Below are 24,131 nucleotides of genomic sequence, written 5' to 3' on the forward strand. Positions count from 1 at the left end.
CGTCCAAGATCCAAACCCTGTCTAGTGTGACGAAACAAAGCCAGAATGTACGCGATACATCAACAACGGCCACGTTTGCACCGGATACGCAAGGGATCGTGTCTTTATCCACCATTCGGAGAGCCAGAGCATGACATACACGTACAATAGCCACGACAATCACTTGCGGGGATATCAACCTGGCCATACGGTGTACTAGGTGGACCCTGATCTCCTCGATTCGGTGTCAAGTCCGGTGCAAATTCTGTTTGTTGCAAAGCTCTAGTTGCCTTTCAGTTCATATCCACAGGTTGTTTCATAACTTGTCGCGATAATGTTGGTGCCCATCTGCAAGACACGGCTCCTTTGTCCATTTTGTTGCGAGCAGTTCCACCCTCAATACTGGATTCGACTCATCAAGTATTGATGGGTCCACGTATCCCATCTCGTTTGACATTCCACCGCTGTAAATGTCATCCAGGCCCCACTACAACTTGCGCTAGACAAAAGGGCTACTTCTTTCATATCGGCATTTCTGGCAAGGCCAATTGAGAATTATGAGTTCCTAGTCGCAAAGCCAGGATCTGTCAATGTGAAAATTTGGCGAGGACTCGCTTTTTGCAATTTTTCCTACTCAATACCACGAGATCTTGTCTACTTCATCTCGAGCAGTTGCTGACAGATTGACCGGTTGATCGATGGCTCGGGTTCGGAGTGCAACTGGCCCATGCAAAGGGAAGTAGTGCGATTCTTGTCCTGAGAGTACCCTGTCCAACCAGTATAACAAAGCATATCGTTTACCGCCAATTCAAGTCTCTCATGGTAGGTCAATCTACTCCGTACGGAGTACTGTTTCTTGCAATAGAATTAATTGGCAAGAGATCAAGATGACCCACCTACTGCTGTGGCCCGGGGATTCTGGACTTATCACCTAGTCTATCAGTCGTGTGACGGGGTTGGAAAATGGAACTATGCATACAATTATATGTATCAACTATGGAAAAGAGAGGACCTCTTGGCGTAAGCCAAGGCATGGTCTGTTCTCTGGAAAGCACTTTTGTTGGCTATCCTTGGAGGTAACTATCCTTGAAGGATGCACCCATGCTTGCGTTTAGAGGATGCGAGAGAAGCTTGGTACAACATGATCTTGTCCCAGTCAGTTCCTCATTCCTCATTTTGCTTGAGCTCGATCGTTGCACGCCTCAAGCCCTTAAAATGTCTTCAGGAATGCCATCGAGTTTCCTTCCTGAAACAAGACTGGGTCGCACCCGTGATACTGCACGGCTTCCATCCTAAATGTCCTGGCTACTTCTGATAAGTATAGCTGATGTGAGCAAAATTTAGGCATGTTCAAGCACTAGGCTTAGGAATTTCCACGTTATCAAAAGATAACACCTGCGACATGGCTAATGATAGGAATCTTGCGAAGCTTAGCTACTTACTTCTCCCGGTCCAAATGAGAGCCCTAGAGTAATTTTAAGGTGCAAGGGCGGTACTCTATATCTAAGTAGAATGAAACAAAATTCTGCTTCAATAGATGATTTTGACCATGAACTACTGGTTTCTCAACCTCCGACAGTCGGCACATTCATACTTGTAATTGTGCAAAACATCTCTTCTCATTGGCCGAGAAACTGTCTTCATTTGTCATCCGGCAATGATCTCAGATCACGTGTAATCAAATTGCGTCAGAGCCGAACAGACTCTCCGGTGTTTTTTTTCTACAATTCACCTGTTGACAACAATCTTTGTACATCAACTTGATAACATAATGTCTTTCAGCACTCCATCAACAACAATGTTTCGCCGCGCTCTGCTAAGCACCCGTCTGGCGACTCCCGTCGAGTGCTCCGCCCGAACAATCAGACCGGCATTCGCACGCTACAGATATGTGTCCAGCGCAGCCCGAATCCCGACCCTTACAGCATCAGAGACCCGTCGCCGACCAACAGTGCGACCATACCAGCAGCCTGCCTCGCACGGTGGAGTGAACGGCCTCTCACCAACCAGCAAACGCACCATTTTCATCCAGACCGAGAACACTCCCAACCCCGATGTAAGTTGCCGGAGCTCAATCATCCTGTCTTGATTAAAGAAACCAAACTGACCTGTCGTTTCCGATAATCTAGGCCTTGAAGTTCATTCCGAACCACCGCGTCCTCCCGGAGGACTTCCCCAGCACATTCCTCGAGTACATGTCACCACGATCTACCCTCGCGCCGCCACACCCATCTCCGCTCGCCGCGAAACTGCTCGATGTTGAAGGCGTCACATCCGTCTTCTACGGCACAGACTTCATCACAGTAACCAAAGGCAGCGACGCGAACTGGGCGCACATCAAGCCAGAGGTCTTCAGCATCATCACGCAAGCTGTGACATCTGGTGAGACAATTGTGACGACAATCGAGGGTGCTTTGGACGGTCAGCAGGAAAGTGGTGAAGACTCGCTGTCTTTCAACGAGGATGATGACGAGGTTCTCAGCATGATCAAGGAATTGCTCGAGACTCGCATCCGCCCTGCTATCCAAGAAGACGGTGGTGATATCGAATTGAAAGGATTTGAGGATGGTATTGTTATGCTGAAGCTGCGCGGTGCTTGTCGCACCTGCGATTCCAGCACTGTTACGCTGAAGAATGGTATTGAGTCTATGCTTATGCACTATGTATGTCCCTCCCCACCTCTCCGTTTCTTTGGCCTTGACATGTGGGCTCTTTACTAATTTTGTGTTTCTAGATCGAGGAGGTAAAGGGTGTCGAGCAGGTTATGGATGAGGAGGAGATTGTTTCCATGCATGAGTTTGCAAAGTTTGAGGAGAAGCTGCGCCAGCAGAAGGGTGCTGCTGCTACAGCTAGTGCGCCCGTGGACAATGCGCCGTAAAATATTTCATTTGGGGACATTTAACTTGTACATTAGCTTTAAGATGGAAATGGATTTCAAGTAATTAGACTGCATTACCCACAGCATTACTTCTAAACCCATCTTGCCAGGACCCGACACACACGGAGACCCTAATGGAACGTCCGGAAGATTAATATGCCCGATGGCTCTACAATACTGTATCGTAAAGATATAAATTACATCTTGCGTCTCGCGACGGATCAATGGCACCTTTGCTATGGAACTTTAGGCATCTCAGTGGCCCACGGATAACCCGAGTGCTTACATGAAACTGGACAGCACGGGATGTGGCTGGGCTATCTATGTACAACAACAATCCGCATAATGCATACAACATAGTAATACTCCTTCTGGGATAGAACCTCTTCTCTGTTGTAAAACTAGTAGGCCCATTCTTTCATTTACTCCGAATGGAAATAGCTGTTGAGCTGTCGCTCTTTTATTTGGACTATAGATCAGCATCGACCGAAGCATCCCCTGAAAACGCCATCCTTCTCTTTTCCGTCATGATCTCCAGGTCTGCCCCAGCCCATACCTCTTGTGTAGAGTACGCAGATCTCCGGCGTTATATTCAACTATATCATTGTCATTTAACTATATTGGCTGCCTCTCCAATTGTGGGATCTCACTATAACAACCTACTGCATAGTATGACAATCTTTCAAGGATATATAAGCAAGGGTAGACAGCCGCTTATCGGCCTTATAATGTCCTGCAGGTCTTTCCAGGGTCTGCTCAGTGGGGTTCTGAGTGGACTTTCCCGAGCAATGTTCTTAGATAGATTCAAGATAGCTTTTCCCTTTCGGCAGGCTAGCCATATGGTCGAGTGTTATTCATACCCAAGCTTGTCAATCACTCGGTAGCAGGCATCCAATTTATCTCCAACTTGTAGAGGATGACATCCTCCGGGGTAGTATCCATTGAGCTCTTCGAGGTACTCAGTCGGCCTATATTGAGGTATTCTGGGGGTTTCATATGAGGTAGAAGATTAGGTGGAATGGGCTGTATCCCGGCATAGGTCATCTGTGGGCATCAATATCGTCTTTCGAATACAAAATTGATTCGATAGAAAGATGCATGTCTCGGTATAGAATGGCCATAGGTTCATGCAAGAGCGTGCCAGCATGTTTAGAGGCAGCGTCTAGCAGCCTGATGCACGAGGTTGAGAGCTGTGGTTCTCAGTGCACACCCGTGGACCACGGGTGTGGGTCACCAAGCTGCTCTCCCCACTGGCCCACTCCCAGGAGTATGATGACATACAATTATCCGGTATATAATACACCGAGACACAGTATGAAATCATCCTAAAGAGATGGAGTAGTATTGTTCTAGCTTGGCATATCTTGGCTTTAGGTTGTGCGAAACAATATCCGAGTGTATATTGTATAGAGGAAGAGTGCTACAACTCTAGTGGAAACACTCAGCCGGTACCATCTATGATCCGTGACTTAGCTCTTAGCGGGGTAAGGAAAAGAAAGATCCAGGCCATCGTCCAAATGCACCATCTAACGGCGCGTACATTAGCAAACAAAATTAGCCAGTACCCAAGGGATGCAACATCTTGTGTCAGGGAATCTTCGGAGGTCCGGGGCATAATATGATTCGCCAGAAACCATCACAGAAGTGAGCCTTTCCCATTGACAGGCAATAGTGTATATTTTCCTTCTGTAAATATAGTGGGTATTGTACAAGGTGAGATCATTGAGGGGGCAAAATGAGTCACGTTGACCCATGTCATTCTTGTCCTACACTGTGGTACAGAGTAAATGGACCAGGCGCAGAGGGTATAGATCTTGGCAGGGAGATGAATGAAGCTCCAAAAATAAGAGAGGGGAAAGACGAAGCTCTTTTGAGTTGATTAAGTGTCAGAAAATGCATATCAATCCGGGGTAAAAATTGAAAACAGTCTGGCCTCCCCGCAAGTCTGCGAGGACCGTGCGAGGGCTTTTTACATATACGGAGTACGAAGTACATTCTCCTGCAGTAGATGTATATGTATTCCGTATATATGATGTTGAACCGTGAGTAGAATACCACCGGACTGATTTATCCTAGTTGTTTTTGGATGATCTATGCTTCGTTCCTAGAGCTATTCATCACCATTTTAGTAGACTAGAGTCATAGCTATATTTAATCACTTACTCTTCCGTACTAGGACTCTATAAATTACCATCGGTTGAAAAAAACACCCCCACTAAAAAAAACCATGCAAAAACGACTAAAACAAGATCAACCCATAGCTGGTCCGTGTCCTCCGGGGCAACGTTGCCAGATCCGTAAGAAGTTACCCCAGGCTCTTTTGAGTTCCCCTCATCTTTCACATCTCTCCTTCTCCCACTCCCACATTCTTCGCAAGATGCGCCATCCTTAAGGGCATCAGCCTACGGCTCCTCTAGCTTGACCCTCTGAGCGCATTTCATTTTCCGATTCAGATTCAGATTCAGAGACATTCCCGTCGCGCTTCATTTGCAAAGCACTTTCACGAACTCGCCAGTTCTATCTCACCTCTGCCACCCTCGTCCCATTCACCTCGAAATTTAAGCCTTGAACCCCGTCAATTCGGACACAGAAAGGACTCTGCAATACTCTTTGATGAGACCCACGATTACCCTACCTGTTTGCAAATAGACATTTTGAGAGAACCCTTTAGAGTGGTGAGTCGCGCATCAATTTTATCGAATTTCCCTTGTCCTGAACGCGACCGGGCTGATACATGGATGATTTTCCAGACACAATTGCGATCACGCGACAGCTTTTAATTTTCGACTCGCTTTTCTTCGTGGAGACTATTTCGCTTTCGAGGTGTCCGGTGATCTTCACACGGTTACAGCTTAAAAGGATACGCTCAGGTCACATCTGACACCCACTTGAGGTACGTACAAGTCTTGTTCTCGGTCGCGTTTCCCACATGCCCTGCGATGTGCCTCTCAGTGGCGCCACCGGCTTACATGTTATTTTCCATCTTTCTCTTCCTCTGTGGGGCAACTCTCACTCTTCCCTTACCTGGCAATTGTATCTCGTTCACATCATGTCCATTTCAGATGCGCAGAGCTATCTCTTGGGTTGAGGGGTTTTTTTTACTATCCCCACTTCTGGACCCTCTCGCAAGAGGGGCCGAGGATATGCATATCTGCGATCCGCTTTTATCTTGCGGCTCTCGATCATACCACCCCTTTGCTTCATAGTTCACTTCATTTGTGTTTTTTCCTTCTGTTTTACAGCCTAGCTTCAACATGCGAACAACTACTGACTTCTGATTTAGCCGTTGAAAATAGTGCATATACCCATCCACCGTCCCTCCCAGAAGCAGAGATTGGCATTTTACCCCAACCTCATTGCGCACGTGTGGAACAAAGACGGGTGCTTTATCGCATATGTTCATTTTTCTTGAACTGAGGGGCATCTAGACAGTACAGCTTTGCCTATTAACAAAGATCGTACAGGTCAGTGAACTACCTCTCGTTCCTCCCTGACGTCGGGCTATTCCTTGATCAGACAACCCCGCTCTGATTGTGTTGCTTCAGTGAGTGTCGAGTGGCGCTCATGGTGACACAGTCCCCAGGGAACAATCACGTTTGTCACACAGATTAGACTGGGAATCCCGTACTAACATCGCAACAGTGTGCCTCTTACCATAACAGACAATGACCACGCCATCTAACAAATCCATCCCGATGGCTCAATCTTCCACCCCACCCACTGCGGCGACCGCGTCTGCCATCCTCGAGAAGACTCACCCAGGCGTGCGCCGTTCCACCCCAGACTCGGATGCATTGGCTTCCTCTGACGATGATGGAGACCATGGAACGCAGGCCCAGAACATTATCCCCCCTGCCACCAGGCCACCAGTCCGTCGCACTTCATGGCTAAATGAAGTGCCACTTTCCGCTCAGCGTAAACATTCTCTACCTGGCGGTCATCTTTCCTCTGCCCCATCCAATCCTACAAGCCCCGCTAGCGATCAGGCACCCTGGGGGACAACTACGAGCCCAGGCCTTGCCGGATCTTTCAATTGGAATCAAACCGGAGGAAGTACATTCCCCTGGGGCACAGGCACAGGAATCTGGAACACTGAATCACGCAAGGAGCCTCCTTCTCGCTTGGCAGAAATGATACCTTCTCCGACCATGACCAACCCTCCTCCAGCCAGCAATATGCCAGACGAGATGTTGAGCCCAATAACCCGTACTATCTCTGGTGAATCTGCCATTCCATTCTCCATTCCGCTACAACCAACCCTCAAAACCTATCGCTCCCAGTCATATTCTGTTGGTCAGATGGATCCTGATTTCCTCAGCCTCGCTGCTAGCAAAGCCAGTGCGGCTCCTGCTGCGCAATACCCAGGAAGTCGCTCCCGTGGTCCAGGCCAGATGTCTGCTGTTCAGCCTCGAGCATCACGTCCCAGTATGCTCGGCGAATTAGGACACGATACTGCAATGCTCGGCCGAGTCCGCGAGGATGATGATGGCGACGAGAGTCTCAACGGCTCGGAAAGCGAAATGAGCTACTCAGCGAGTCAGGCCCGGCAGATCGAGCAGCTGGCGCGCGAGAACGCACTCTTGCGGCAAGCGGCTGCGGCAGGTCAAATGGATAACAGATATCGTGAGCGGGCTGGATCAGCTGCATCAATCGGTGGAGGTGCTCACCCACTGCACCGTATCCGAGGCGGTGTTCCAGAGGGAGATTTGGTTGAAGAGGACCCGGGAGAATTGCGTGATATCACAGGATACAACAGCATGCGTGGCAATCCCCGGCGCCGATTCTCTGAGCATTTATCGCACCCAGAACAGCAGTTCTCGTCATTCACCTCCCCTCTGGAGAATCGTGCTCTAGACAATGTCCGCAAAGCCCATTGGCAAACATCTCTCGGCTTCGGTGGCATGCCTGACATGCCTCAAAGTCGCCGTCACTCTTTCGCCGAGATTCCGATGCGTCATGGCTCAATCGGTCCTGTGGACTCGCATTCGTCTGCCACTCCTCGTGCAACTATGGGAGACCGTGATGACGGATATGGAAACCTCAATGATTATTCCAACCGTGAGTCTATTTCCTCGCCACACCGGTTTGCTTTCACCAAACGCTAACCTTTTCTGTAGAACCCTACTACTCCCGTGAACAGACGTTGCGTGGAGATGGCTCCTCGGGCATTCCGACATCTCTCAGCCAATATGCAATGTCGAGTGCATATGGTCGGCAGCCATCCGCCTTATCTCATGCTCATCAAAACCAGCTTTTGTACATTGTCGCCTTCAAATGCAGCCGCGCAGATGTTTTCTACATCCAAGAAGATACCGGTCTCCAGGTGAAAAATGGTGATCTAGTCATTGTGGAGGCCGATCGGGGAACGGATTTGGGCACCGTTATTCATGCAAACATATCGCTCCAACAGGCACGGGAGTTAAAGCAGCACTATGCGGAAGAGCATTACAAGACCCTCATGATTTTCTCTAGACATGGCCAGCCTGAGACATCCAACCTCACCAACCTCACCAACCCTAACACGGGCTTAAACACTCGAAGTACCACAGGGGGCATGGGTCCCCACGGTCCTCACAATGCGCAGGAACCCACCACCGATCTCAAACCTAAACTCATCAAGCGGTTGGCACAGCAACATGAGGTCCTCACTTTGCACGACAAAGAGGGAAATGAAGCCAAAGCCAAGCGGGTCTGCCAGCAGAAAGTGGTTGAGCACCGACTTAATATGGAGATTCTCGATGCCGAGTTCCAAATGTGAGTCTAGCTGGTTCTAATTACCATCTGCGATGGTTGACTAATTGTTGTGTAGGGATTGGAAAAAGCTTACGTTTTATTACTTTGCTGATTCGTACATCAACTTCAACTCGCTGGTGACTGATTTGTTCAAGATCTACAAGACTCGCATCTGGATGTCAGCTATCAACCCGGCCTCGTTTGTAACACCTCCTACAGCTGGCCTGTCAGGTCCTAGCACCATGCCCAACCCCCTTTATGGCCAGGACGCAGATCGTCGCCACCAACTTGAGAGCAGATCCTATGGCGGAGCGCGCGATGCTGTCGACCCAGGCCGAGAAAGGCCGAATCCCGTGGGCATGCTTCGCACCTCCTACGGAGAGTCCTTCCAGCCCTTGTCTCAGCCACTCCGTCATGCTGAAGGACCTCATTCGGATATCTTTGCCCCACAGGTGCCATCCAGCTTTGGTCCTGCAGATTCATTCGAATATTCTGGCAATATCAGCGGCTCCAATGGATCTTCACGTATGAACCCAGCGCAGGGCGAATGGATCAACCGATTCCAGGGCCTATCGCTCAACTCCTAAATCACATTTCCCCCTCTATCCCTATCCTTTCCTTTCTTGCCTCCGCCTCTCCTCGCCTATCTCTGTACAATCGTGACCCCCTGCCTATTCGCGTCCTGTCCCATGTTCTGGGGCTTATCCTCGCGGTGAAAGAGACTTCATGAACCTAGACTTTGCTCAGCTTTGTTATTTTCTCTTTTCCCAGATATTGCCACTTTGTTTATTTCGTTCTTTTATTTCCTTTTCTTTTTTCCCTCAAAGAATGCTTTCACCCGAAATATGGACGCCATTGTCGTCTTTTCTCTATATCACGTTCACGCAAACTCTGATCTGCCCTACTTTTTTCTGTTTCCCCGTTCCTCGCTTTTGCTCGAGGTGTCGAGGTCTTGTTCCCCTGTACTACTGTTGTTAGAATTCATACCCAGGGCGTGCTGCTCTACTGGACACTCCCGTTCTGTCGTTACCGCCCCTTTTCGCCATAGATCTGTTTCTGCGTGACGAATTATGTCTTCCATAACCAGACTATCTCTATCTACAAATGGATGTGTGCGTTGTTTGTGTTAATTGAAGTTAGTTTGAATCTTTGAATTGAGATTCTCGTGCTTGTTCTTTTGCATTTGGTTGATAATTTCTCAATATTTACAAGTATGTATACATATTGGGAGTCTGAAGGTCACAATTCTCGCGGAGAATATAGAAAGGGGTTCATCCAGGTCCGGAGGGGGAGGTGAGATTAGTGTCATTCATTATGTCTTGTACTTCGCTTTCTTCGTTCTGCCTATTGACTAAAATGAGATGCAAACACTCAGCTTGATAGAGGAATTAACCAGAGCCAGGTAGATCTTCCATTCAGGCTGGTTTTTTGAACATCTTCCCTATTCTCTCTTCGAGTAGCCTAGCACCCCTAGGCTTGCAGAGATGCCATACATCATCTACGAATCTCCCTCACCAGGGCCTGACCTGATCGTCACGAGGGCTGGCATATTGAGGTTTCTCTCAATCCTTGCCGAATAAACCCTAGACTAAGCTCGTGCGGTGTATCCCCACCGCTCTGGATCCAGACAGGCTAGACAGGCTAGACAGAAAACGAGCAAGAATATCAGAAAGCCCTAGCGTGATCCGGTCACGATGCCATGTTGGCCACCCAAGCCTAGCTAGCACAACCCGAATATATTTCGCAGGGAGTAGAACCAACCGACTTTCTTGAGTATGGAAACACTACCACAATCAGCACGACCATCCATCAAAACAGGAAAAGAATGAAAACTTACCAGCTCTCAAGCCCATTTGTCATGTTTCCCACTAACCTTAACATCCAGCAAGATCTCATGGAAATTTCCCTCCCTCCTTCCCTTCCTCAGCCTCTTGACCTCATCATCATTCAACCCCCGTCCAACAATCCCCTCAAGCTCTTTCTTACTGATTTTCTCATACGCTTTACTCTCCTTCGACGCGCGCAACTTAGGCTTGAACCTCGCCTGCATGCGGACGCGCACAGTCGTCTCAAAAGAAATTGTATTCGCGTCTCCGCGGATCTCAACGCCGGCGGTTGCTTTGGTGTTTTCCTTTATCGAAAGGAAAGACTCGCCGTCGCCGCCGTGCGTTTGGAGGGGAGAATGTACCCGAGACTTCGGGGGAGGGGATTGCTAGGAAGGATTCGTAGGGACTGACCGCTGCGGCGGTTGCTGTGAACAAGCCGTGTGCGTCTGAGGAGAGGTATCTATCGGGAATTGTTGGTTAGCATGAGAAGAAAAAACAGAAAACGGAGGGAAGGCATGCTGCGATAAAACACAATGTTTACTCACTTCCCATGATGTCCCTTGAAGCTAAACGACTCTGTCCCTGCCACCCGCGACGCAACCCAGACCTGTCGCACATCGTGTGGCTCCGCCGTGGACGGGTCTCCCTCGACGAGGTTCTCGATCTTGCTGGCGAAGACTTGGCCGTTCGCGTCGCTGGCCACGCAGGTTGGGTCGTCTGAGGGCAGAACTAGAATTACTGGGCCGGCGATGTCGCTTGGTACTTCGGCGGAGACCCAGCTTTGGTCGTCTGGACTGTCTTCCGGTTCGGCTTCGGGTTCGGTTTTGCGCGATTTGGAAGTTGGACCGTCATTGTCTGTTGTGCGGGTCTTGCGCTTCTTTGGCTTGTCGCCTTTGAACGTTAAAGGTTTGACCATTGTGATTTGGAGACTGTGGTGATGGTTGGAGCTTGGAGGTTTTGCGGCGGGGAGAGGCGAGGCCGGGCTTGGCTTAATGACGGAGTGTCTGTGGACACCGTTCTCGACTTTGCTCTATTTGCATATTTATAGCACAATTTAATATTATTAACCCCTCTCTCTCTGTGTGTATGTGTGATTACTATCACAGATCATATTTGAGAATAAGAATATTCATCTCAAAAGTACGTTGTTGGCCTACAAGGTCCTCACTTTCAAGTATGAAAACAAGGTGCCCCGTAGTTCACGATGAGAGTCAATTATATCAACCTCTATAGAGATTCATGTTGCAGTCCACAGTTTGAATCTAATCGAAGACTATGGCAGCCTTGATGGCGGTCTTATTGCGCATCGCCTCAAGACACTCCTCCCATTGCTCAATCTTGTACACTTTGTTCACAATCCCATCAACCTTCACCTTGCCAGAGTCAAGATAGTCAACAGCAGCAGGGAACTTGTACGTCTCAGAGAAGCTGCCTAGGATAGTAATCTCATCACCAACTGGAACGAAATCAGCAAAAGAAGTCAAGGGAAAGCGACAGGAAAACTTACAGATCTTAGCCGGCGACCACGAGACTCGAACCTCGCTCGAGTACACGCCGTACACAACCAGCTTACCACCACGACGAACATAGTTAATCGAGTCTTCAAGAATCTTCTGGCTACCAGTAGCCTCAACAACAATGTCAAATCCATACGGATTCTCAGCCTTGAGAGCATCGAATTGAGCCTGAGGACTCTCGCGCGACAACTCAATATACTTATCAGCAGCACCAAGTCTCTGGGCCAAATCCATCTTCAGACCTCCAGGAGCAACTACAACGACATTGCAACCACCGTTCTGGCGCAGCATCTGAGCCAACACCAGACCAGTAGGACCAGCACCGAAGATCAGCACGGACGAGCCCATCTTCGGGGCGATTTTGTCCAGACCGTGGGCGGCGCAGGAGGCGGGCTCGAGAAGAGTCGCATCAACGTCGGATAGGTTTTTGATCTTGAACACTCTGCCAGCTAGAACGGAGTTTAGAATCAGAATGAAGACCCCGGTACGCTTTTGACATGCTCCGCTTACCAGGGTAGGCGCAGTACTCCGCAAAACCACCATTCATTGTCACACCGTGGGCCTCAAAGTGCTCACAGAAGAGCTCGTCGCCACGGCGGCAGTAGAAGCATGTTCCGCACAGCTCGGAGTTATCTGCAACGACTCGCTCGCCGATCTCAAAGTCTTTGACCTTGGGTCCAATGGCTGCGACTACGCCGACAGTCTCGTGGCCTGGGATCAGAGGGAACTATGGAGTGGTCAGAATATTGAGGCATTAATGCTTGATATTGTGGAAAATCATACCTTGGCAATGAATTCACCCTCGTGAATGTGCAGATCAGTGCCACAAACACCACAGGCCTTGACTTTGATCTGGTTATTTGAGAGTTTGATCAGTCTACTTCACCACATATTGATGGACGAATTCATACCAGGACATCATTCTCGCGGAGCTCAGGCACAGGTACCTCAACGATCTTGTGCTTCTTTGGCTCTGAATACTGCAGAGCACGCATTGTCTTAGGGATAGAGGTTGCCATGATTGGAAGTGGGAGTGTTATGTGGAAGGAAGAGGAGGGAAAGGTCAAAATACCAAAGCAACGAGAAAGAGCAAGGGACCAAGATGATCAAATCAATATAAATGCCTCGAGAAAGAGGGGAACATTTGAAGTTTCTCCCAAATTGTCTCATTAAAGCGCCCCATACTCACCTCCAGGGCTTCAGACGAAGCATACAGATCAGCTTGCAATTCGATGTGGGTCAAGATCGGCGTCATTTGCTTGCATTCGACTCCACTGAGATGGGAGATCGCTATCTATGTCTTCCCTCATATCAATTCGTCTGAATCCTCCAAGATGAGGTTTGACATTTACGTTTTTGCGGCAAGTGTGATGAAATCGGGAGAACTCCGCGGGGCTCAATAGATCTTGATTGATCTGAATTGATGCTCAGTGTGTCATTTCTTATCACAACTATCACTTCAAAGGCTTCAATGAGGTGAAGACATCGCACATCACCTCATTCCCCATACAGACATCCAGACACCCCCGGGGCCAAAACACCGGGTACCTGTCAGCACCGATATCCCAGACAACCAAGCCCGAAAAGACAAATTTTTACTCCCAGCAGCTGATCAAACTCCTCGGAAAAGGCACGAAGCCAAAAATCCAAAACATCTCACCGCTCCCTTCTCCGCGGTACCCGCTGGAAGAAGCAATTCCCAGACCAGAAGCACCGAACCCAGATCACGCGGGGTAGTATATCACCGACAACTGAATTTGGAGTCCGGGGGCTGTCAGCGCTATCGAATGAGGCACCGATTCGACGCATCGAGACACCTGTGCTGGACATCTTGACCGCGGCGGTAGGAGCGGGAGATGGACCCTGTTACAGATTGGCCGGCTTCTGGGTCGGCGAATTTTTGGGATACTAAGTGATCGGTTATTGTGACTTGAGGGGTATAGGGGACTGTATATCACACCGTATATGCAGCCACGCCCTTGGCCAGATTTTTGCTGGGGTTTTACCCCGGATTGAGGGGCATCCTCGATGGAATTGTGGCTATTGGCTGATTGTCTTGGCTGTTTGGTTGCCTCTTGTTGCTTTGCAAGACCCGACTGGCTCTACCCCGTACGTTGTACTCTATTGACTTGAAGCAGACTGCAGTGAGTACCCTTGACGCTAGCTGTATCGTAATTTTGGTGGCTACAGTTTCTACAATATCTTCCGTATCCAACGCTGAGGAAAAAGGGTCCTGAAAAGCAGGATAACTTATCTTCCCAAAATATGTTCACAAAGCGTGTAGTCTCAGGAATATCAATGCTGAACCCGCTATCATGAGGAAAGACACCGAATTCAAAATGACTATCTCTAGGGCATAGTTTGATCATGAATGGGATATGTGGCGTATCATAAATAAAAATAGCAGACAGTAGGTGGCTGATTTCCAGTCGCTCAGCCAACTGGCGGGAGAGTTGACCAGCTTTTCATGAACTCCGAATACGGTCTTGTCTATAAGCAGGTGAGATACAAGGAGAAGGAGAACAAGTTATTTTCCAAAGAAATGCATCCAAAACTGTATGCAAGTCACCGCGAGAGGCTCGATTACGGGATATACTGTGTTGTCAAATCCAACAGAAGCACGTCGATCACAAACGCATCTGGGAAGAAGCAGAAAAACGAGGAAGAAAGATGGACGAGAGGGGGGGTTTATACTCTGAGGACACGCACCTTCCTAGAATGGTCCACAAATGCGCCTGCCCTGCCTGACCATACTATTACTTCTGCTCTTTCCCATTCTGGCACGGCCCTGGAATAGTATACAGATTCATGGATTATCAAACAAGAGAGCCGTCTCCAAGCCAGGCCAATCCAGCGAAGCATCCATAAATCCAAACAAAGGATCATACGGAATATCAAGTCCAAACAAACCCGTATCATGTTCCTGCCCAGTGGAAAACTCCAGCCCATTACCAAAAACCGAAGACCTACTCGGGAACATTCCGACGATAGCATCGAGCTCAAAACCACTATTCGATCCATCCACCGGAGAAACTATCTCTACCTGGGAAGCAGGGGTCATTGCATCCGCCACAGAAAGGTCAAGCTTGCTTGCCTCGGCCAATTTCCGTATGATGCTGGCAGGTCTGCAGACTCCAGGATTCGTCATCGAAATCTCATCGAGAAATTTTAGACCTGCTGCCAAGCGGGAGATATGTTCCCTATGGTGGGCGTTTGCGAAGGCGTTGCGGACGTGGATTGTGCATGCTACGTAGATGGCGTAGCTGAGGATATAGGGTGCGCCATGGAGACCGTATGCCGATTTGTAGGCCAAGGAGATACTTGTGATATTATTTGCAGCTGTGGTGCAGCGGCCCCATGATGAAGCTGACGTTGTAATTGATCGTAGATGGCCGTCGGAGATGAAGGGTCGGTGAAGGAGAATAATCAGGGAGTTGTAGATGCCGTGGAGGTTCATTACGTTGGGAGCTGGGTGGAGTCGTGGATGAACATCGGAATGTGACCATGGCTTGAAGTCTAGTTCGATTGGGAGGTTTGCTTTCCAGGAATTGAGGGCATTGTCCGCCAGTTGGAGACTAGCCGTGGCGGAGCTCGAGGACCGCACTCCGCCGACTGTGTAAAAGTGATTGGTGATTTTGGTCATGATCCTGGATAGGAGACAGAGCTGTTGAAAAGTAGAGACAGAATGTATGACGGGCTGTGATGATGGTGTGTGTAATTTCGAGTCGGGAGGTGGTATGAACAGCTCATATTCCTCGAATGTATCAAGGAATTCACGACTGACATGGGAGTCGCGCAGGTTCATAGCGACCGGTCGGCCGAGGTAGAGACTTTGTATTTTGTCACAAACAAAAGCACCCCAAAATACGCGGCGGCGGATCTCCATTTCTTCTGCGTCATCGTTGGTCTCCTTGGGGTCGAGGTGTAATCCCAAATCATACACCATGCGTAGAGCATAGCCTGTGTATAACCAACCCTTTGAAGTTTCACCGCGGGCATTGAATGTAGACCCGAGGAGCAAAAGTCCAATTATTGTTGGAATACTTGGGCGAATGAGATGTGATTCTTGAACTAGGAGCTCATCACAGCGGCGAAAGAAACGCCGGCCTGTCGTGGCTGGATCGCTTGGGTCATCGCGTACATCAACACGCGAAGAAAACTTGCTTGCGCAGGCAAAAATGGCGTTCAGTAAAAATCGGGAGCAGTTTGGTCCATCACCTTTGGGCAGATCACGCATGATTGCCGGGCGATAGGTTAGAAGAAAGGTGTGGTGTTGCCGAGCCCAGTGCACATCCAACAGATGCAGAGCGAGCCCAGTAGGAACACCATCGATGTCTGGGAGATGAAGCAGCAGACGCTCGTTTTGTCTTTGCAAGGCTGCATTGGCTATAAGCTTATTTTTCATGTGCTCTCTATTCAACAATTGAGCCGAAGGCACTGTGGACAACGATTCACTTTTATTTGGATAATGTAGAGCAGATGAAGGGCCAAAGCTGCCAGGTCTACCGGCCTCATCTACAGATATAAAAGGTGCCACGTCGAGTTCTTCATCTGAAGAGGTAGCCAGGCTGTCAAGGCTTTGCTGGCGGTTCTGACTGGGATCAAGACCTTCAGTCACTGCTAGGCTGGGGATGTGTCCCTCTTCGCCTTTCAGTTTTACGATGAAAGATCTGAGTTCTGTATTTTCTTGTTGCAATCGGTCTATTTGAGCCAGGGTCGGTCTGGACTGGTTAGCCAACTGTCCAAAACGCAAGGGAACACACCCACCTCTGCCGCGGCGTCTCCACTCGATAGATACATTCCCGGCCTTGGGTTTCGCAAGTCGAGCAGCGAGGACGAATTGTGTCACAACGGATTTTTCGAGACCGGCAGTGTAGACATGCTTTGGCGAGGGATTTAGGGAGCCTGGTCATAGTCGAATTGTTGAGGAAGGGAAAATTGTGGGGTATCGTAGAATTATAGTGAGGATCAACATTATGTCTAGCTAAATACGGCAATCTATACTAAAACTGACTCTTCAATATACATTTATACCCTGCCAGGCATGGGCTCTAGCACAAAAGGTTAAGTATTTCAAGAGTGGCAGATACTTCATCGTGTGTTTCAATCCGAGGGCTTGAATCTGCTGTATACCTTGGCTTGTTGGGATATATAATTCTGGGGTATCTCACATCTTCTACATGTTCAAATGATTTCCGTTGTATTACAAGAGTCATGCAGATGAAGAAGTATTCACATTAATTAAGATATGTATAGGATATGCATCTGTCCGGTGTATGCAATCGACTTCTACCGCTTGGTGCTATTCTTGAGCATCTCTTCCAAATGCTGCAAGTCAAGTTAGTCGTAGAATCTTTGATAGACACAACTCAGATGCTTACCTTCTTTTGTTCAACTGCTAATTTGCCTTGGGTATCCTGTTTTTGATTAGCACGTGGTCCCTCAACACAGAGATATCAACATACGCTAATGATGGTTAAAATCAATGAATAATTGTTAAAAAGAAATCGCTCTCTTCGCTTTGCGTCTGTACCATTGCGACTCAATTTTACCAGAAGAGCATCGAATTCGGCAGTCAACCGGGCCAGGCTGTTGGACACCGGCTCATCATCACCAGCATCACTGCTGAGCACAAGAATTCCATGAAGAAGTTGTCCAAATCGCTGCGTCAAGAAGTGGGGTGCTGAAGACTGCTTCAGGTCGTCTCCGCCTGCAATAGAAAGGGCGGAGATAGCACTGCGCCCAGTATTGGACCCAACTCGCTTAAGCGAGTCACCGTGGTGATCCATAATCACCTGGAAGCGCGGCCAGAGCTGCATGTTCGTTCCATTAACATACGAGTCGGCGACAGGCACCTTTCGCCGCTGAAGCTCGAATGCCGAATGTTGGTTCAGGCGAACACACATGAGGACACCCAAAGAATCCGTGGTTTGCTCGATCAACTTCTTGGTCTGGTTCTGGCCAAGGGTAAAGACCTGTTGGAATATGTCCGCGGCAATGCGAGAGATTTGATGGAAGGTCTTTGGAGAGAAAAACTCAGTCAGGAAAGAGTACTCGGCGCACACATTGTCCACCAATGCAAGGTTGAAGCTTCGAAACGGCACTTCGATTCCATGGTAGGTATTGTCCTCTTCGGCCACGTATGAGGATAAAGCTTGGAGATTGCCAGTTCGGAGGACATCGATACGTCTACCCAGTGAGAAAGGATCATGTACGGCAGAGCCAGCTCGACCGCCAGGGATCATGTTCCCTAAAATAATTAGTATATAGATGGCGCCAGAGAAGTATAGCACTTACCTGATCGATGTGTGGATGGGTCACCTCCAAGCACCTCGTTTCGGTCAGGAGGATAAACCTTGACTTTATCAAGAGCTTGAAGGTAGCGTGTGAAGTGAGATGTGTAGTACCAGCGCATTGTGTTGATGTAGGCCTGTGCTATCTCCCCTGCCAACTTTGGGTGGATCTTTGAGAGATAACTGTATAGATCTTTGAACTTCACCAGTCGCTGTTGTTGGATGATCTGAGAGTTGATGTTTGGCGATCGCATAGCACGAATCTGCGACACAAGATAGTCTCTGATCCTTTCAACCGCCTTCAATAATGTCAATACAGATCAAACTAAATTGAGAAATACAGAATGCTCACTTTAGTCTTCACATCGGCCAGAAGGGGTCGTACATCCTCGACGGCTTTATAGCCATTTGCGGAAGCGGCGGCCTTGGCTTCGATATTTGTAGTTCGAGAATCGATCTCGTTGAGTGCACGCACCCAGTTCTCATCGATTGGACCCTCGACAATTGTCCGCACAGCCTTGGGGGAGATACTGATCTCCTCCACGGCAGGTCCCAACAACCGTTCCACATTACGCCTATTCTCTAGCATCGCGTTCAATTGTGTTGAGCGAGATTGCAAAGTTTCGATCTCTGCCGATACGGCACCCAGTTCATTCTGGAAGTCATTCAAGTACAGCTCGACTGACTTGGACACCTCATCACATCCAGTGATGGATGTGTGTAATTCTTGAAACTTATCTCGTTCTTGTTCAAATTGCTGAACAGTTTGCGCATTTACATCACTTTCGCGAGACTTTTTCTTTGGTGTGAGATCCTCCTTTCCCAGAAAATCCTCAAGACTCAGTCCGTCGAATCGGATAGCTTCCACCAATTGCGCGGGTCGTTCCGGCATCGACGATAGCTGTGGCACATGTTTATCTGTTTGAGTTTCCTTCCCAATGATTTGATTCAAGACTTCTAGCGGATCAGGGACATTGGCCGGTCGAGGTCGTTGAATACTCGTCTGCTTTAAAGGAGAGCCATTGGTCGCCCGCGCAGTTCCTGGAAGAGAGGTTGTAGATTCATTTGGAGTCACGAGTAGAGATGTTGATGAAGTTCTAGATGTTACACCAGGGCGAGTATTGTAGGGACTTGGAGATAGCTGAGAGGATGATCGTCGCGGTAGAGGAGAAAGGTTGCGGCCATTGGGTCCGGAGGGAGTTGACTGGACTGAAATGCGGTCACGCCACATTGTGTAAAAGGATGAACGGCATGAGATTCCCGAGCAAAACAAAGAAAGTGCAGAGTTATACTTGGAAAATACCAAGTAACAACGTTGTAGTTGTTAGGTTGTTTCAGGACACTCGGACACTCCCCTATATACACTAAACCCAACAGGGTGGACTACCCCCGTTGACCAATCACGATCGAGTAAGAGACCCCGCCACAGCGTCGCCGCCCACGATAGATTTTAGTCGTTTGATTTTCTCTCTCCCCTTCTCTTCATTTTTTCCCCTCCCCCAAATACTTTGAAAACACTCCCTTCTTTTTCAACCCCTTTAAATCTATTCACCATGTCTGCCGAGGAGGTATGTATTCTCTCTACACAAATTCGAGATTCCCCAATGAGAACTTCCCTGCCCCGCATGCGGCTCCCCTCTTCTTCTCGAGGGCACGAGGGCCATATTGGACATTAACCCCGCCCTATTGGCAAAATTTTCAAAGCGCTTGCTAACATCTTTCGACGCAGCACGATGTCACTTTCGATTCGGCTGATGCCGGAGCTTCGCTCACCTACCCCATGCAGTGCTCTGCTCTGCGCAAGAGCGGCCACGTTGTGATCAAGAACCGTCCCTGCAAGATCATTGACATGTCTACCTCCAAGACTGGCAAGCACGGTCACGCCAAGGTTCACTTGATCGCCACCGATATCTTCACCGGCAAGAAGCTTGAGGATCTCTCTCCCTCCACCCACAACATGGACGTTCCCCACGTTGTTCGCAAGGAGTACCAGCTCGTGAGTTAACCCTATTGGACTCGGAAATCCTGGATTGTTTGGCTGACCGATATTAGCTCGACATCACTGAGGATGGCTTCATGTCCCTCATGACCGACAACGGTGACACCAAGGATGATGTCAAGGTCCCCGACAACGAGGTTGGTGAGAAGATCCACCAGATGTTCACTACCGAGGAGAAGGAGTGCAGTAAGTTACAAGTTTCAAAACATCCTCTACAGAACTATTACTGATATACTATTAGACATCGTCGTCCTGACTGCCATGGGTGAGGAGGCCGCTATGGAGTGCAAGGAGGCTCCCAAGTCTGGTTAAATTTAATACCTGGATTTATTACCTGTTATGCCAACCTTTATGTTCCACGAGGGCTCGAAGCCCCTCCCAAAAATTTTTATCTTCCATGGTTCAAAGGAGGATACGATTCTTTGAACGATTATGCCCGTTGCTTCAAGATCTGTCCCCCACATAACCTTGGATGTGGGCTGGACCGAGAATTGCTTTGGTTGGCATGATATGTGTTGTCCGAACAGTTCTGAGTCTCAGCATCTCATGATAGTGTGATGAATGAATAAATACTCAATCTTGCTTGACTATTGACTATCCGAGGATTTGAGTAAATTATAAGTCAGATGAATAGGTTTAAAAGCATAATCAGAGCCTAAAATAGAACATACACAAGTGTAATCCTAGTAAGGATTAACCCCGGTAAACAAAATAATCATGAGTACATAGAGCCTTACAGTTCAATCATCTGTGAGAGTCCATCAATCACAGTGCGCGCATTGCGGGACATGTGGAGCGACAAAATCGGCGGTCACTGGAATTCGAGGCAGAAAAAAAGTCCCGCCATCTCGGTATACCAACCCTTCTGAATCAAACCAAGCATGAACAAATCCCTTGGGGATGGACTACGTTACCCGAGGGGTCTGCGGTCAAGAAGGTTGCCGTGAGACCCGATACTATCTCGACAACGGACTTTGGTATTGTCGACGCGGTCATTTGCAGGAGGTATGACATCCATCGGTTTTCCTAACTTTACCCTTATCACATCGTCGAATGTCAAGTACATAGCTAATTCGGTTGCATAGGGCGTACAAGTTGCAGAAGATGCCGATGACTTTGGAAATTTAGGCAAAACACATCGTCTGAAGCGAGAAACCAAGGAAAAGGCCAGCAAGAGTATGTAATTAGCAACCGGAATATTGTTCTCCTCGCTGACTTTTGTCAAAAGCACTTCGTGGCCGTCCAGCCTACACGCTTTTCTTGCAAATCTACCAGCTTATCCTTTGGAAACAATGTGATGTCTTGGTTCATGAGCATGGGTTCCCAGAGGAACTTGAGGTATGTGCATATATTGCTTCATATGTTCAAGAACAGAAGCTCAATATAAATTAGGTCATTGTTCGCGATCTCTGGGCTCTCCGTCTACAAGATTTTGAAACCAGAATCACTGAGGCTACTGAAGATGACGATGATGATACCGAAGCCGAGCTGTTTAGCTCACAGCCCGGAGAAAGAGATGAATCTAGTGGTGTCGGATTTAAACCAAATTCCAGGTATCTCGAATGGCCTCGTCTGATTGATACCGTTGCACTGTGCTATCTTGCGGCGTTTTTGATGCGGCTTCCTGTCTGTGTCGTTGATTTCCACGAGTATGTATAATGTTACCTCTATGCAAGCCCGGTCGTTTGCTTCTAGGATGAGTAATACTCACCTCCTACAGTATGATCATGCGGCAGAAGATTCCCTACGCTAGAGTCCTAGCAACCGTCCCTCGGGAAATGAGGGATAGACTTCCGCCAGAACTGACTGCAATCCTTGAAGTCAATGTGAGTTTTGACTGACTCCGGAGAGGCTTTTGAGTTGCCCTTGACTAATTTTGACACAGACAATCCCTGATGCCCAGCGTTTCCACCGCAGTGTTCTGGCAATAGTGATGTTCTATCAGCGCCGCTTTGAATTGGAACTTCCTCCATTGAACTCGCCCATGGTCCTTTTCCGACTCATCAAGAGATTAGCTTTGCCAAGTATGCAAAACAGTCGCCACATTATTGTCCAGTCTATCTTAGCTAACGAATTTCAGTTGAGATATATGATGCAAGTAGGATCTTGCAAGACCTACTGGGCTTTACGTTCCATTATCCGACAACAAGTTCATACGATGCTCGAAAAAGAGAACACGTTCTTCCTGACTTACAATTGATGGCCTTAATTATCATTGCTACGAAACTGCTTTTCCCAATCGATGATTTAAAAAGATATCCCACCACAGATAGAGAGCCTGCCACGCAGATCATGGACTGGGCCCTGTGGGCACGTGCCCATGACAATTTCGATCAAGATCAGCAATTTGGGGGCAAGATTGGAAAAAAGACTGCCGTTCAGATCACAGACCAAGACGTGTTGAACATGACACCTACCCAATTGGACAATTACATGGACTGGTACGAAAGCAGTTGGCTGGATACTTCTAAGCCCCCTGGTCCTATCGCCGAAATGTTTCCCATCAACCGAACAGGAGAAGATATCCAACCAAGCTCTACCGCTGCCCCGGACTCACCCTTTGCTTCTGCCGCTGCCATTCCACCTGCATCTATCTCTACCCCTCTTCTTGATATTCCTTCTGCTCCTCGTGGTTATCCTGATGATCCTGGTGATTCTGATGCTCCTGATGATGTCCCTCCTGACACGATTGGTCCAAAGCTCGACATCTTGCTACAAACGGTCATGCAAGCCCTTAGAGCCAGAAGGGTCATCCCTGACGATGAAGATGCCGATCACAGGCGTCCCGGCGAATGGTATCACCGGTATCGATGGGAATCACATCTCAGTGGTCCCGCACGGACTCTTTACGAAGTAGCAGCCCAGCTGGCTGCAGTCCCATTGAAAACTCTTGTCCGAGCGGTCACAATCATTGAGTTTAAGATCGCACAGCAAGATGAAGAGCGACAGAGCAGAGAGTACTTCGCTAGTCTGGGAACAGAAGGAATGGACACTGACGACAGCGATGAGGACCACACGTATGGAATGGAAGATTTTGAAGAAGACATGTACGCGGCGGAGTTCGAAGATATGGAGTATGATGAATTCATGTCCAATTCAAAGATGTGGTCGACCATCTAGAATTGGATGAGAAAGTCTGTTGTATCATATGCATGGCGTTGGGGCTTTGGGATCATGTATCTGGCGTTCACCCTTGTACAACCTGTTATCTCTAGTTCAATTATTTGATTTCCTGAGAGGTTACTGTGAATTATAGTTGTCTTTGTTTTCTGTATCGATATTTCCAGCTGTGACAATGATAGAATGACTTGCTTTCTTTGGTCAGGGAGTACATACCATTAAGATTAGAAGACAACCCTCATTTATTTTTAGTATGTAGAACCTCCCCATGGCTACAATACCTGACGTAGATAGATGCGCTGCCAAGTTATAATTGGCTGGGTCGGCCGGGGTTGCTTACATAATGTATTACGAAAGGGGGTAGCAACTAGGGCTTAGGGTACCCGGATCGGTCCACCTTTGCTAAGCGAGCGAAATCCTCAAATTGACAATCGACAGCTCCGCCTGGAACACAGCGACCGACAGCCGACAACAACGAAAACTCGCAACCAGTACGTTCAATACACCCTATGAAACAGCATATATGCACCGTTATGGACTCAGTGAGCTAACATCGTTTTTTCCGCGCCGTTTCAGTGCAGATGTAGGTCTTCCTGAACCCTCGAATATCATCGCGAACCACAATCCCGATCGCCGATACGACCCAAGCCTATGGAGGAATATGAATATGGACTAATACGGTGCGATATAGTTTCGTCAAGACCCTGACGGGTAAGACCATTACCCTCGATGTCGAGTCGAGCGACACCATCGACAACGTCAAGACCAAGATCCAGGATAAGGAGG

General features: G+C 48.4%; 7 protein-coding genes across 7 annotated transcripts; 4 read left to right on the forward strand and 3 right to left on the reverse strand.

Annotated features, from left to right (window-relative positions):
• Positions 1 to 1,750: 1,750 nt before the first annotated feature.
• Positions 1,751 to 2,857, forward strand: N7500_003085 (NifU family protein; the record flags this gene model as incomplete). Its single annotated transcript, XM_056674231.1, has 3 exons — positions 1,751 to 2,035; positions 2,109 to 2,642; positions 2,714 to 2,857. The coding sequence occupies 3 exons, from the start codon at positions 1,751 to 1,753 to the stop codon at positions 2,855 to 2,857; spliced, it is 963 nt and encodes a 320-aa protein (XP_056534756.1).
• Positions 2,858 to 6,522: 3,665 nt separating this feature from the next.
• Positions 6,523 to 9,177, forward strand: N7500_003086 (PSP1 family protein; the record flags this gene model as incomplete). The annotated part of the gene is made up of 3 exons (XM_056674232.1): positions 6,523 to 7,915; positions 7,975 to 8,611; positions 8,667 to 9,177. 3 exons carry the CDS (start codon positions 6,523 to 6,525, stop codon positions 9,175 to 9,177), a joined length of 2,541 nt encoding a protein of 846 aa, XP_056534757.1.
• Positions 9,178 to 10,692: 1,515 nt separating this feature from the next.
• Positions 10,693 to 11,332, reverse strand: N7500_003087 (uncharacterized protein; the record flags this gene model as incomplete). Its single annotated transcript, XM_056674233.1, has 2 exons — positions 10,693 to 10,876; positions 10,962 to 11,332. 2 exons carry the CDS (start codon positions 11,330 to 11,332, stop codon positions 10,693 to 10,695), a joined length of 555 nt encoding a protein of 184 aa, XP_056534758.1.
• Positions 11,333 to 11,678: 346 nt separating this feature from the next.
• N7500_003088 (zinc-dependent alcohol dehydrogenase family protein) lies at positions 11,679 to 12,952 on the reverse strand (the record flags this gene model as incomplete). Its single annotated transcript, XM_056674234.1, has 5 exons — positions 11,679 to 11,872; positions 11,924 to 12,382; positions 12,444 to 12,660; positions 12,717 to 12,785; positions 12,845 to 12,952. 5 exons carry the CDS (start codon positions 12,950 to 12,952, stop codon positions 11,679 to 11,681), a joined length of 1,047 nt encoding a protein of 348 aa, XP_056534759.1.
• Positions 12,953 to 14,739: 1,787 nt separating this feature from the next.
• Positions 14,740 to 19,457, reverse strand: N7500_003089 (putative GARP complex subunit (Sac2); the record flags this gene model as incomplete). The annotated part of the gene is made up of 9 exons (XM_056674235.1): positions 14,740 to 16,268; positions 16,440 to 16,654; positions 16,697 to 16,838; positions 16,968 to 16,984; positions 17,227 to 17,261; positions 17,315 to 17,350; positions 17,399 to 18,183; positions 18,231 to 18,525; positions 18,579 to 19,457. 9 exons carry the CDS (start codon positions 19,455 to 19,457, stop codon positions 14,740 to 14,742), a joined length of 3,933 nt encoding a protein of 1,310 aa, XP_056534760.1.
• Positions 19,458 to 19,779: 322 nt separating this feature from the next.
• On the forward strand, positions 19,780 to 20,537 carry N7500_003090 (Eukaryotic translation initiation factor eIF-5A; the record flags this gene model as incomplete). Its single annotated transcript, XM_056674236.1, has 4 exons — positions 19,780 to 19,794; positions 19,956 to 20,222; positions 20,279 to 20,411; positions 20,467 to 20,537. The coding sequence occupies 4 exons, from the start codon at positions 19,780 to 19,782 to the stop codon at positions 20,535 to 20,537; spliced, it is 486 nt and encodes a 161-aa protein (XP_056534761.1).
• Positions 20,538 to 21,125: 588 nt separating this feature from the next.
• N7500_003091 (TFIIB-type zinc finger domain-containing protein) lies at positions 21,126 to 23,345 on the forward strand (the record flags this gene model as incomplete). Its single annotated transcript, XM_056674237.1, has 7 exons — positions 21,126 to 21,230; positions 21,311 to 21,401; positions 21,454 to 21,563; positions 21,618 to 21,874; positions 21,946 to 22,051; positions 22,111 to 22,249; positions 22,306 to 23,345. The coding sequence occupies 7 exons, from the start codon at positions 21,126 to 21,128 to the stop codon at positions 23,343 to 23,345; spliced, it is 1,848 nt and encodes a 615-aa protein (XP_056534762.1).
• Positions 23,346 to 24,131: the final 786 nt, after the last annotated feature.

Source organism: Penicillium coprophilum (genome assembly GCF_028826855.1).
Source record: "Penicillium coprophilum strain IBT 35676 chromosome Unknown utg000002l_segment0_segment1, whole genome shotgun sequence".
In the NCBI taxonomy this organism is placed as follows: Eukaryota; Fungi; Ascomycota; class Eurotiomycetes; order Eurotiales; family Aspergillaceae; genus Penicillium; species Penicillium coprophilum.